At 45.8% G+C, this 13,887-nt stretch overlaps 1 protein-coding gene across 1 annotated transcript; it reads right to left on the bottom strand.

Annotated features, from left to right (window-relative positions):
• Positions 1-273: 273 nt before the first annotated feature.
• LOC144691266 (rhomboid-related protein 1-like) lies at positions 274-10,948 on the bottom strand. The gene is made up of 3 exons (XM_078559314.1): positions 10,850-10,948; positions 5,808-5,868; positions 274-1,417 (listed from the first exon to the last, which is right to left on the bottom strand). The coding sequence occupies exons 1-3, from the start codon at positions 10,922-10,924 to the stop codon at positions 1,146-1,148; spliced, it is 408 nt and encodes a 135-aa protein (XP_078415440.1). The 5' UTR covers positions 10,925-10,948; the 3' UTR covers positions 274-1,145.
• Positions 10,949-13,887: the final 2,939 nt, after the last annotated feature.

Here is a 13,887-nt window from a genome sequence, read left to right on the forward strand (position 1 = left end):
GAATGCTGGGTTAGATTTGTCTCAATCTTGGGTACAAGTACTGGGCTCGCTTATTCAGAGCCTGGTGGAGCCTCCCTTGTATTCAATTTTGGATGAAGTTCCAATAGAAATTTTTAAAACTGCTATCTCCATGGTTTTGGGATTATGGTAATTAACGTTGTAGATATCGAGTGAAAATATCTGACAATGATCGTCTTCGCTCCTAGTGCCACTGATCCCTCTTCGTGCAACACCGAGCAATCTGGAGCTTGGTTCAAACATGTACAAACAGCCTTTTGAGATCAAGGTCAATATTTATTGAGACATTTTAGCTTGAAAACATCTGTATGAAATTTAACACGTTAGACTTAACCAGTTTAACTAGACTTTATAGGTCAACGGGAGGATGGTGGAGTTCATTGTTCACAATATGATTCTTGTCACTTAAATTTTTTTCAATATATTTTCACATCCCATTTGATGATTATGTACACAAAATACGGTGAGGTGCTTGAAAAAATGGAGAGCTAGTAAAATGAATTTTGTGTGTGTTTACGTTTGGGCTTTCTAACCTAAATTCCTGTGTAGACCCATCATTACCAGATAAGGATGGTCTAGATAGACAAGCAGCAGGCAGCTTGCCAGGGTGCTTTGTAACCTGTTAATCAGTTTAGCTGCTAACACTTGGCTATATTCCTGTGCACACTTGGTTCCTAAGGGTTGGCTTGTTCCAACCTGCGCTTAAATACTCACGACTGATACAGGCGGGGTGCATGCCTACAGGAAATGAATGTACCCCTCCACATCAGGTTAAACAGAAGCACCACTTATACAGATGTTTCAGTGGTTTGGCTTGGAGATTCTTTAGCACAGTGTTAGACTTCCACAACACCTGGTTCACCAAAATAAAATTCATTCATTTATCTATACTCTCAAAATCCCATAATTTGTAAGTGATGTCTACCACTTCTGCGGTGTTTACTCATTGTCTAGTCGTTGAGATACAAATCCTGCCAATCACAATGATGATAAAAATCGGTAGTCAAAAGGCCAGTTTTAACAGTTGCTCATTGAAGGTCCACCTCACATTTCTTCGTTCACAAAGAGGTCCTGCAGCCAAATAAACCCCTCTTTTGGGACAGGTTCCAAAGCCGAGGTCTGCCTACCTATGGCGGAGGTGGGATCTGCACACCCAGGAGATCATAGGCAAAAATGTTCCAGAAAATTGCGAATACAACAAAGATGGCATACGAGAAGACCATGACCCACCAGGCACACTGCTGGTGGAGATTCTCCTCGTAGCTGCGCAGGATGATGAGTCCCATACTGATACCCACCACTGCACCAGCCAGATGTGCCATGAAACTAGGCTGGGGGCCAGAAGAAGGAAGAGGAGGGGAAAAACGGAGCCACACAGCACGACCAACCTCAGAGCTCACTGCCAAAGAGAAAGAGAACAGTTTAAATATTCAAAACATGGGAAAAAAATAGTTAGACAATCTAAACTTACAACGCAGTTCTTTTATACCTATATGAATTTTCCAACTGAAACGTGAATTACATTGTTCCAGTCTTTTCCATGTCAATCTGAAGAGATTTAGCACTTTGGAATTTTAACTAGAGTGAACAGGACACAATTTGGGTTCACTGAGATAACGTCTGGTTGGTTGAGGCTCTGTACAAGTGAGAATGAATGGGATGTTGGTTTTTCTTTGTCATCCTGCATCTGGATCAGGTATGTTCACATGAAGTTGACTGCAATTGTCAAGCCTACTGGGAGGGGGAGGAGTTGGGGGGGATTTTGAGGCATTGCGCCCAGTGGAAACAGGGTGGTAGTATACTGAACATAGCAGGCTATGACTTACTGCCCCATTTGGTCAATGGTATGAGCAACCTTCCTTCCCAAGATGTACTGCTGGAAGATTGGGGCACCTGCCTGAGTCAGGCCATAGGCTCTTTTGTGACGATGGGCATGGGACCTTGAGTGCTATTTTGGGACTTTACTGTGTGGAGCATGCACACGCTGCACAGTTTCTGCTGGTGGTCGAGCCAAAGAGGAGTCCAGAAGGTTAGTTTTAATTTATTTTTGGGTCCAGGAGGAGCAGAAGTCCTCTCCGGACTCCACATAGTTACCCCATAACCAGACTAATCATATACTGGGCCCAGAATAGGCTGGCTGCACCACAGGATGGGGAGTTGCTCATTTAATACCTGCAGTCCACCAGCTCAATGCTATCAGACAAATTTAATAAGAGTTTTCTGAGGATGTAACCAATAGGGAAGATAAAGGGAACCAGTAGATGCAACATAGTTGGATTTCCAAAAGGCATTTGTTAAGGTGCCACACAAAAGGTTAATATACCAGATACCTTCCTTCCATCATAAGGTCAGAAGTGGGGATGTTCGCTGATGATTGCACAGTGTTCAGTACCATTTGCAACTCCTCAGATACTGAAGCAGTCCATGTCCAAATGCAGCAAGACCTGGACAATACCAGGCTTGGGCTGACAAGTGGCAAGTAACATTCACACAAGTGCCAGGCAATGACCATCTCCAACAAGAGAGAATCCACCCATCGTCCCTTGATGTTCAACTCCATTACCATCATTGAATCCCCCACTATCAACATCCTGGGGGCTGCCATTGGCCAGAAACTGAACTAGACCAGCCATATAAATGCTGTAGCTACAAGAGCAGGTCAGAGGCTAGGAATCCTGCGTCAAGTAACTCACCTCCTGATCCCCCAAAGCCTGTCCACCTTCTACAAGGCATAAGTCAGAAGTATGATGGAATACTCCCCACTTGCCTGGATGAGTGCAGCTCCCACAATACTCAAGAAGCTTGACACTGTCTAAGACAAAGCAGCCCGCTTGATTGGCACCACATCCAAAAACATTCACTCCCTCCACCACCGACGCGCAGTAGCAGCAGTGTGTACCATCTACAAGGTGCACTGCAGGAATTCACCAAGGCTCCTTCCAAACCCACAACCACTACTATCTAGAAGGACAAGGGCTGCAGGTTGATGGGAAAACTACCACCTGGAAGTTCCCCTCCAAGTCACTCACTATCCTGACTTGGAAGTATATCGCCGTTCTTTCACTGTCGCTGGGTCAAAATCCTGGAACGCCCTCTCTAACAGCACTGTGGGTGTACCTACACCACAGGGACTGCAGTGGTTCAAGAAGGCAGCTCACCACCACCTTCTCAAGGGCAACTAGGGATGAGCAATAAATGCTGGCCAGCCAGTGAAATCCACATCCCATGAATGAATTAAAAAGAAAGATAAGGGCTCATGGAGTTGGGAGTGATTTGTATTATGGATAGCGGATTAGTTAATGGCCAGGAAGCAGAGTGTAGGGATAAATAGGGAATTTTGAAGTTGGCGGGCTCTGACTAGTGGAGTGCCGCAAGGATCAGAGTTGGGGTTTCAGTTATTTACAATCTATATTAATTACTTTTTTTTCTTTATTCTTTCATTGGGTGTGGGCAGCACTGGCAAGGCCAGCATTTGTTGCCCATCCCTAATTGCCCTTGAGCTGAGTGGCTTGCTAGGCCATTTCAGAGAGCCAACCACGTTACTGGGGGTCTGGAGTCACATGTAGGCCAGACCAGGTAAGGATGACAGATTTCCTTCCCTAAAGGGCATTAGTGAACCAGGTGGGTTTTTACAGCAATCGATGACAATTGTCATGGTCACCATTACTGAGACTAATTTTTTAAAGTTGAATTCAAATTCAACCAGCCACCTTGGTGGGATTTGAATCCATCCCACTACAGTATTAGCCTGAACCTCTGAATTGTTTACTAGTCCCGCAACATTACTACTTGGGCACCGTCTCCCCACTTAGACGAAGAGGCAGAGTAATGTATCTAACTTTGCTGATGCATAGCTAGGTGGGAATGCAAGCTGTGAGGAGGACACAAAGAGATATGGACAGGTTAAATGGTTGGGCAACAAGGTGGCAGATGGAGTATAATGTGTGGAGGTCTGACTGTGTTCATAAGAATAGAAAAGCAGAATTTTTTTTTAAAGGCGTGAAACTTGTAAGGACAGGATTTTCTGGTCATTGGGCGGGGTCATTGGGCGCAGCTGCGAAATGGTCCACAATCAGGCCCCGACTGCAATTTCACGCTGGCTGGCCGATTAACGGAAGCTCAGCGCGGCCAGGATAAGGGCTGGAGGAGTGCGAGTGCCGAAGTCTGCGCATGCGTTGGGCGGGGGTGGGGTGGGGAGTGCTCACTGAAAGCTCCCTGAGGGATCGGAGCTGCCTCAGGGAACTGAAGAACTGTGGACACAAAAATAAACATTTTAAAAATGAGAGAAACATAGTCCCCACGTGTGACTCAGTCACATGAAGAGTTTAAACACGTTTAAAATGTTTACATTTTTAAAAAAAATTACTTCTGGAAGCCACATCCCGCCCGTGGATGAGGTTTCATAAAAATATCCAGAGGCCTCCTGGCCAATTCGCCCGCCCGCCAACCGAACGCTTGGATGGGCAGCGAAAAATACGAATTAACTACCTGCTAAGGGCCTTAATAGGCCTCTTAATTGTCGGTGGGCGCGCTGCCGATTCTCGGACGCGCCCGCCGACCGGGAGATCGCACGCACGAGTGCGCGATGACGTCGTGACACTTGCCAACGACATCGCACGCACGAGTGCGCGATGACGTCGTGACACTTGCCAACGACATCGCACGTGGCTTCACGCTCGATCGGGTCTACCAGGCGCCCACCCGCAGGACACAAAATCCTGCCCGAAATGTTGATGTTCGGAAAGACTCGGATGTACTCGCACCACAAAGACAAAAAGTTAGCAAGTGCAGCAAGCGATTAAGAAGGCAAATGGCGTGTTGGCTTTTATTGGGAATTGGAGTACAGGAATAAAACGCGTTGTGACAATTATGTGGGGTTTTGAAGAGACCACACCTTGAATGCTGTATGAAATTTTGGTTTCCGTACTTAAGGAAGTCCTTGTCTTGGAGGTGGTACAGCGAAGGTTCACTTGAATGGCCCCTGGAATGAGAGAGCTGCCCTATGATGATAGACTGAGTAAATTGGGTCTATATTCTCTGGAGTTTAGGAAAATGAGAGACAATTTCATTGAAACATTCAAGATTCTGAAGGGGTTTGACCGGGTAGATGCTGAAACATTGTTCCCCTGGTTGGGGAATCTAGATCAAGGGAGCACAGTTTCAGGACAAGAGGACAATCCTTTAGGACTGAGCTGAGCAGAAATTACTTCACTGATAGGGTTGTGAATATTTGGAATTCTCCCCAGAAGGTTGTGAATGCGCCACCACTGAATATGTTTAAGGCTTTAGATAGGCAGATTTTTGCTCTCTCAGGGAACCAAGGCAAAGTGGAATTGAAGCCCAAAATTAGCCATGATCGCATTGAATGACAGAACAGGTTCAATGGGCCGTATGGTCTTCTCCTGCTACTATTACTTATGTGGGTCAGCCCACAAATGGACTGGGTCTCCCATCGTCACAATCGGGCAACCAGCGTATTCTGCCAGCTGTCTGTCCAAAAACTACGTGGGGGGAGGCCTATCCCAGGGACTTTTTAATGTGCCAGAGCCAACTGACTTCCATTTTGTTCTTGCCAATCAAAAATTAAACAATATCTAGATAATTGCTTAGCCTAAAGAACCAAAGAGCCCTATTTCTGATGATGCGTGAACCAGCGTAGAACAGGTGAGTGCCCTCAAATGTTTTGATGTCCATTCAGTATTGTGATTATAGTTTTTTGTGATATAAGAGATAGGGAGATAAATAATTACAGTAGGGTAGTAGAAAGACCTTAAAAAGAAGGTACTTACTGCAGACAAGTGCCAAGATCATTCGGAGTAGCTTATAGGGACACCTCATTCCAGCCCAATTCTGAAAGATAATCGATAACATGTAACTGTAACACACTCAGGGATTGTTATTCTCTAGTCATACTGTAAGTGTCGGTCTTAACTCAGTGGTAACACACCCACCTTTAAAGGTTCCTCAGCACAAGTTGGCTGACTATTAAAAACAATGGCTACACTTCAAAATTAATGAACTGGTTTTGAAGCACTTTGGAAATTGCCTTGAAGATGAAAGACCTGATGTGGAATAAGATCATCTTCACACACGGTAGCTTTTATGTATCATATAGAATTATTTGGGTGTTTCCGCGATATAACAAGCACATGGATTTTAATGGGAAATTTTCAGTTTGTGTTGAAAGCTTTGGTCGATTTTGTGACAGAGATAACAGTGAGGCTACCAGCGCTCGGTAACATAATGGAGTAAACCGGACGGCAACGTCCGATGTCTACATATGTGCAGTTAAGTGCAGAAACCTAGAAGTTACTGTAAGAGTTACCCCGCTCCTCCGCAGAGTGTGCTGTAATAGTCTTCACTGATAGACTAAGCACTGGAATGACTGTAATGGTATAAAATTGAGGTACTTATCCACTAGTTCCCTGCTAAAGATATTTGAGAAAGTTAGAGCTGGTGCATTGATGAGTAAGTGATTTTTTTTGTCATGGTGTGATAAGTGACATTACTGTCAAACAACTTCTCTAGCCCTGAAATTTTAATTTTAATTTTAAAAGTGTGGGTTCTCATTCCTTCAGAAGTCATTTAGTATGGAAGGCTTTAAAAAAAAAAGATTTTTAATTTTTCTGTTCATCCCTTTTATCTCTCTCTCCTAATCCTATTTATCTTTTCCAATCTTTATTTCACTTCCCGTGCGTGATTTAAATCTAATTCATACTGCCTGATTTATACTCCTTCGTTTCGAATCCTTGCGGGTCAGTGAGGATTCCTCACTCCGATAGGTTGAAGAGCGGCCTGAGGCTTGCCCTGCTCACATATGCCACAGATCCCCTTTAGAGGGCAGGGAGCTAGAACAGATACCCAATGACAGCACATCTGTGCTCAAAAGCTGACAAGCACTTTGTGGGCAGGTGTCAATGAAGTGAACGGCGTGTGCCATTCCTTTATTACTGACTGCTAAATCTGGGCCTTCCCTATGGGCCAATCTTGTGGTCAGTGGCAAATGCATGGCACCAGTTGTTCATGGCATTTACACCTAAAGACTTTCTATGAGCTTTTGCATTGGAACTTGTGTGGTTTAGAAACCCAAAACATGCAGCACCCTCGACCAGAGATCGGAGAGCATGTGAGAGGAGAGCATGAGAGCAGGGCAAGGATTGGTGCATCTCCTTAGCCAATCAGATTGGACAATCCTTACTGAACCTTGAAGAATCTGAACCAGGGAGTGTAAGTTAGAATATTTAATTCAATGTCAAATCACGTACACAAAGCGGAACAAATAAAGGGAAAGAAAGACGGATTAAGAAAAAAGATGGAAACAGCAGAAAGAAAAAGTAAAGAAAAAGATTTTCTGAAAGCATAAGATTCCACCCTTGTAAAAGCAACTTTTCAGAGTTGTTTGGCAGGAATTAAGCGTTATCATGCTGTTTAAAAAATAATTTACACTCGAAAGGACAAGTCTTAAATTTTATGGGAAGTTTAGCGCGTATCTATCATATAAGTACAGCAACTTCATGCTGTTTCATGTATTTCAATGCCAGGTCTCTCACCGTTATCACTGACAGAGCAAAGTTTCTGGAGCAGCATGGTCCATCAGACAGCAACTTCCTGATTTTTGCATTTAACTGCACATGTGGTCACCGGAGATTGCTGTTGGATTTACACTTTAATATCTGAGAATGTTGGTAGCTTCACCATTACTTCTATCACTAAATCTTGGTCTATATGGTGTGTTAGAATGAGTACTGCCCAGCATTTATGGTAACAAGTGATAATAAGCAGTTGCTGTCAAGCTTTCCAGTTCAATTTCAATTTCAATATGAACCTACTTCCCCTCCCCCACCAGCTATCCGGCTCCAACTACGTGTTTGTAATGCACAGATAGCTGGGTATCACAGTTGGTCAGCACACAGTTCTGTTGCCTTTGTTTAGGTCAGACCACAGTAATAAGATGGAGGTCCCATTCCCAATCCACACTATGCCTGATCAGGAAGTCCTCTCTGCTGACATGAAGCGACAAACTGGAACGTATCGGCACCCTCCATACTGTGGATCTCACAACTTGATGTACATACATTTATAGAAAAAAAAGTTATTAACACGTACAGTAGAATCTACGATAAAAAGTATACATTGCCTTTTATGAGAGCACAACATTACAACATTAAGTAGGATGTTTCTGACCCAGAACCCAGCCTGTAAAACATTTTAACAGCAGTTCCTCATGGACCATGATAGATGTCAATTCCTTAAGGTAACTGATTTACGTACAAATGGTATTGACCATTTGATACTAACTAGTTTTTCCATTTCAATGGCTGGTATGACTAGTTCACTGGGTTTAGAGTGTGACGGTTCATTCACTAGACAACAAGATTGAGGAATTTGATGAAAATTACTGAAAATAAATAAATTTGTTATTAAAAGTTTTAGATGGAAAACGGTAATCAGTCAAGGAAACTTAAAGAAATTTTGCTTGTTTAATATTAATCAATACATTTTCTAGTTCTATGTACACATAAAATAAACATTAAAAATCAATACTAAAATAGTGGAGCATAGTTTTCAGGCAGGCAGGTTAAGAATTTGTATGCTGTTGCCCCACGGCATAACACCCTGGTCTACATGTTGACGAACTGCAGAATCACCTTTTATAGACGGGAGCTTTTGATGCCACAAAACTGATTGTCAAAATGTCAACTCCATCTAAGAAGATGTGAGGGCTGATTTTTCATATTTATCAACCAAGGCAACAATTAAAGAAAACAGCAAGGCAGTTGAATTTAATTATTTTGAACGCAACGTAACAGTAGAGCTATTTATGGAACTTTAATGGTTGTGCCATGTGCCCTAAATCCTGGTGCTGCTGTTGGCTGACTTGTTGCCTAATTTCATCTCACTAAATCAATCCACCAAATGACGTTCAGAACAAAGCCTAGTTCCAGCTTCAGCCACCAGGTGGCACCAACATGCTGGAGCGCTGCAACTGGGTGAGGATCCTATAACTTCAGGTCCAACAATCAGAAGAAGCTGAAACTGTTATACATACAACCCAAAGGTGGAGCCAATCAATAGAGTTGCCCCTGCTACCAAGTTTTGTGTCATCCCCCCGCCCCCCCCTCCCACCACAGCAAATACTCCCTCACTCCCTCTCACTTCTTCCTTTCTTGCTGGATAATGTCCTTATATTAATTGTGCAATTTCTTGAATTGTTTTATTTCCGTATTTCACCGTCACCAGTTTACTGGGGATCTAGCCCTTGTAAGGGTTCTTTGGTTTAACTGATCATTCATTAACTCCCCTATAGCTCTTCTGAAGTTTGTCATTTGCATTTGCAGCGCTTGAAATCTTCTACTTTCAGATTTCAGACGATTTGTTTAACAGTGTGAGAAGTCCATGGAGTTGGTTAATCTTGGCTGGCACGTTAATCAATAATAAGACACCACGGGAGGGAACATTTGAGCGTTGAGTGACCCAGAATTTCTATTCTTGCAATGGGCACTGTGCTGGGACTAACGCACGTATTGTTCAGGATCTATGTGCAAAGACAAATGTTAAATGGCAGGTGAATCATTTATACGCCTGCTGTACCTGCCTGAAATACTAATCACATGGATACCAGTTCCTCTACCAACGGCACGGATTTTCTCAATAAGATATCAACTGCTATTTGCCATGGTGGATGTACAACTTACCCAGTTTACAGCAACTACAGAAATTTAACACAAGGCGTGCACTGTTAGACAACAAATGAATGTTACCTTTTACTGGGGAGGTGCCCTCTATGTACAGAAATTGGGATGAAGATTTTAAAAAAAGGACACATCTTGCCGGGCAGGATGAATTATTAGATTTGTTCACATAACATGGGCAGTTTCCCTGTCTCACTGAGATATTTCGGTAAGGTATCAGCTCACACACTGTTAAACTGAAAATAATATTAATATCATAGTAATGGGACCACTCAAACATCATTAACAAGTTTACAACTGTAATATTAATCTGAAACTACTGAATTAAACATTTAAAACACGATCTTTCATAAAATTCATAAACCTAGGGCAGTAATCACCCACGTTGTTCTCACCCTGCCATCTTCTTCTGCCTGACTCACACTTAGTAAAACAAGAAGTCTTCATGACATTCTCAATTATTATACAATTTAAAATTCCAGTCGGCCAGATCAGGGTGGGAGTGGAATGGGGAGGCCCTCCAGCTCGATTTTTTTAACTGCCTTCCTGCCCCACTTTCCTGTGGATGGTGGGGAGAAGTGGGGGTGGATTTTTAACTTAACTAGGAAAAGGAAACCTCACCCCAATTCCTATAAGCAGAGCACAGTCCGAAAGCAAACTAACTCAGGTCCCTCTCACGCCTCCCAGTGGCCAATGATGGCTCGTTACCGGCAGGAATACGGAAATCCTTTGCTCGCCCGCCCTCCTGGCCAAGAAATGGTGACAGGGGGTGAGGTGGAGCCTGAAGAGATTGGGAGAAGAATGTACTCCTGAATTTTGTAACCGAACAGAATTTTTTCCTCTACTCATCCCACTGGTCTAAGCTGCTCCTGGCCAACAACAGTAAACGCTGTAAACTATTGAAATACCACGATGCTGTCCTGCCTTTCCTCTGACAACCTGGCAGAGATCGGGAACTCGCCGTGGGGGTGCAGACCTTCTACATGGCACAACATCACAGGATTCGGGATTTGTACTTTGCCAAAGGAGAAAAAAACCCACATGCTGCTGCACAGAGTACTCTTTGACCTTGAATGCAGCTGTGGTTTATTTGTTTTATTCTGTACAACTGCTTCCAAATACACAAATTAAACCATTACCATGACAACATTGGCCAAATGTGCAGAGCAGAGTGCGTAGACACCACCAGAAGCTCCGACCAAGGGTGCTCTCATGTCAGTGACAGAAACAGTCAAAGAGCCTGCAACACAAAAAAACACATAATGGTAGGTAAATAATTAGATTCAAGGAATACCCCTGTGTAAATCCAATCAGCCAGGAAGCATTTCCAATATACCAGGGAGAGCAGAAAGCATCCTTGCTTCACCTACAAATTAAGCTCCTGAAACAATTAAGTCTGAGTCAGGACCCAGCTTCAGTATCCTCATCACCTAGCGATTTAAGTCAGTGACATTTCCAACTTTCTGATTTCCAGGTCACTTCTTATACTAAGTTCATTCCTGTATGGCATTCTTACCTGGGTAACTGCCCCCACCTTTGCCCATATCTCCTACTGGTCTTTTTCCACCCCCACGCTTTATAACAAAGTGGATTTCCCCCTCCCATCCCCTGAACTGGTTTACATGCCCCCCCCACCCCACCCCTCGGCCTTTCCTCTCTTGTCTGTTCCGATGCTACCCCTGGTGTTCTGGCGGCGAGCGTGAAACCCACATCTGGTTGCTTGATGGCTAATGTAGGGTTTGTGTCTGGTTCCCTGGTAGCTGTTATTATCTTGGCTACTTTGGATGTTTGAAGTCCCACACCGTTCTAATCGTGAGAGTACATCCAGTGGTTAATGTTGGGTTTAAAGCCGGTATCCTCGCAGTGAACGTTGTGCAATTTCCTATCAGTCATTGGTCTGCAACCATTTCCATGGGAGGCACTTTTCACTTTGTGAACTAGTTCTTGACTATCTAAAAGTGTAGAAGGAGTGATTGTGAGCCTGCAGCACATTTTACATCTCTCTCAATTTTTATTTCTATTTACTGTTGCTCAATGTCAAGATTTACCTGAATGACTGAATACCTGAATTACCCACACTGTGCCCGGAATTTTCCATGCCCGCTGGTGGCGGGCACGATTGGTGGTGCGAGCGGACAATTCGGCGCGATCGGTTTCACGACGGCGAGAAGGCAGGTCACGATTGTGCACTCAGCCCACCGAGAGCGAGCCGCATTTCCCACCATCAGTCGTCTGGGGAAGCTCATTGTAATACATCAGCGTATCATTACCAGGCCATCCCGCCAGGCTCCTGCACCCCCCCTCCGGATCGTCCGTCCGCGTCGGCGGGAAAGCACGCCGACACGTTTCACAACAGCGCACAGGCGACGTGCACTTGGCGGCCTTCACTCTGGGTGAACTGGAGGTGAGTGAACAGGAACATCCTGCAGAGCTCGCCAGGGTCACCCTGTCACTTTGCAGGCTTCAGGGGCACCAGGGGGTCGGGGTTAAGTGCCGCCCTGCCTCAGAGGCGACTTTTCTGGGGCGCAAGGGCAGCCCTGCCATTGAATATAGCCCACAAGCATTTGGGGTGGGGGGGGGGATAGGATGGATGAGGGAAGTGGCCACACATTCGGGAAACCTGTAGAAAGTGACCATTCCTCTGCAGCTGAGACAGTTCAGGTGCAGCCACATTGATACGATTGAAGTCGGGCTCCTGGCTTCTCTGCCCACTCAAGCAACACAGAGGCATCAAAGTGCCACCAAGTTCTCCAGAGCTCCCACTGCACACACACAACCACCACACCCCACCGCGCCCCCCCCCAACCCCCTCCTCCCTCCCCGGAACAGACAGCAAATTCATGAGCACTTTAGCAGAACAGTTGGACTGCACACGTTGTACAATCTCCTCGCTAAATCTGGCCATGGACCAGTCACTGCTGGCGGCACTCACAGCCCCTTGCAATCTCAGCGTTCCGGTTTGGACCAGTCTCTCCCCCATGGTTCAAGCTAACAGGGCAGCCATGCAGCGCACTAATCTGTGGCTATCTGAGGGGTGGCCAGCACTCTCTGGGAAGCGTCAAGGGGCCCTCACACAGGGCCAGGAAAGATGCTAAGCTCACCCATGCTAACCACGTCTCTCTCTCTCTTTCATGCTGCAGGAGGACCACATCAGGAGCATGGAGCCTGGAGACCCAGCTGTGTGCCTGATGACGTAGAGAGAATGAAGATGATGGATGAGAGAGCGACTGAGGCTCCTGGCTGCGCAAAGGCAGGAAGAAGGGCTGCTGGGGCTCCCGCACACGCTGCCCAGGAGTGACAGTGAGCTGTGGCTGGTCGACACCCAGGGCCTATAGACTCCGCCTGCCATTCCTACAGATGACCGAGAACCAGTGTCACCGACGACTGCACATGTCTAGGGACCTGGTTGTTCACATCTGCCACTTATTGCAGGACTTGGCACCAAGGGGACATGGAGGGTATCCACTGCCAGTGGCTGTGAAAGTGACCATGGAGCTCAATTTCTACACCAGTGGCTCCTTTAAGGGCTCCACAGGTGACCTCTGTGGGATCTCACAAGCCACCACCCACAAATGCATCCATGAGGTCACGGATGCCATCTTCTCGAGGGCACACAACTTTGTGCATTTCGCCCGGGACCGGGACAGCCAGGATGCAAGGGCCATTGGATTATCCCGGATCTCGGATTCCTACAGGTGCAGACAATGGGTGATTGACTGCACCCATGTATGTGGTGTTCAGGTCTCCGTTGCTGCACACGGTGGACTACATCAACGGCAAGGGATTCCATTCACTGAACGTGTAGCCGGTATGCGACCACCAGAAACGCATCCTGCAGGTGTGCGCACAGTTTCCAGGGAGTGTGAACAACACCTACATCCTCAGTCGCCCCTCAGATCCCTGGAGTCTCCCAGGGTCCACAGAAGCTGCAGGGATGGCTCTTCGGGGACAAGGGCTACCCGCAGAGGCTGTGGTTGATGACACCCGTGCGGCAGCCTCAGACTGCAACAGATCGATGATATGAGGCTGAGGAAGTCCTCGGAGGCGACGGTGACGGGGGTGAGGCCCTCACACTGGCCAGACAAGGCAGGCGCCCTCAGGAGGCCCTCATAGCTGCTAGGTTTATGGAGGATGATGATGACATGCAGTGAGGTGTCCCCGTAGATCCTTACATCAC

Source organism: Cetorhinus maximus, chromosome 15 (assembly GCF_964194155.1).
Source record: "Cetorhinus maximus chromosome 15, sCetMax3.hap1.1, whole genome shotgun sequence".
In the NCBI taxonomy this organism is placed as follows: domain Eukaryota; kingdom Metazoa; phylum Chordata; class Chondrichthyes; order Lamniformes; family Cetorhinidae; genus Cetorhinus; species Cetorhinus maximus.

Coding starts and splice junctions, on each gene's coding strand:
- LOC144691266 (XM_078559314.1), bottom strand. CDS start 10,924: ATGAGAGCACCCTTGGTCGGAGCTTCTGGTGGTGTCTACGCACTCTGC. Junction 5,869..10,849: donor ATTTGGCCAATGTTGTCATG/GTAATGGTTTAA, acceptor ATTATCTTTCAG/AATTGGGCTGGAATGAGGTG. Junction 1,418..5,807: donor GATCTTGGCACTTGTCTGCA/GTAAGTACCTTC, acceptor TCTCTTTGGCAG/TGAGCTCTGAGGTTGGTCGT.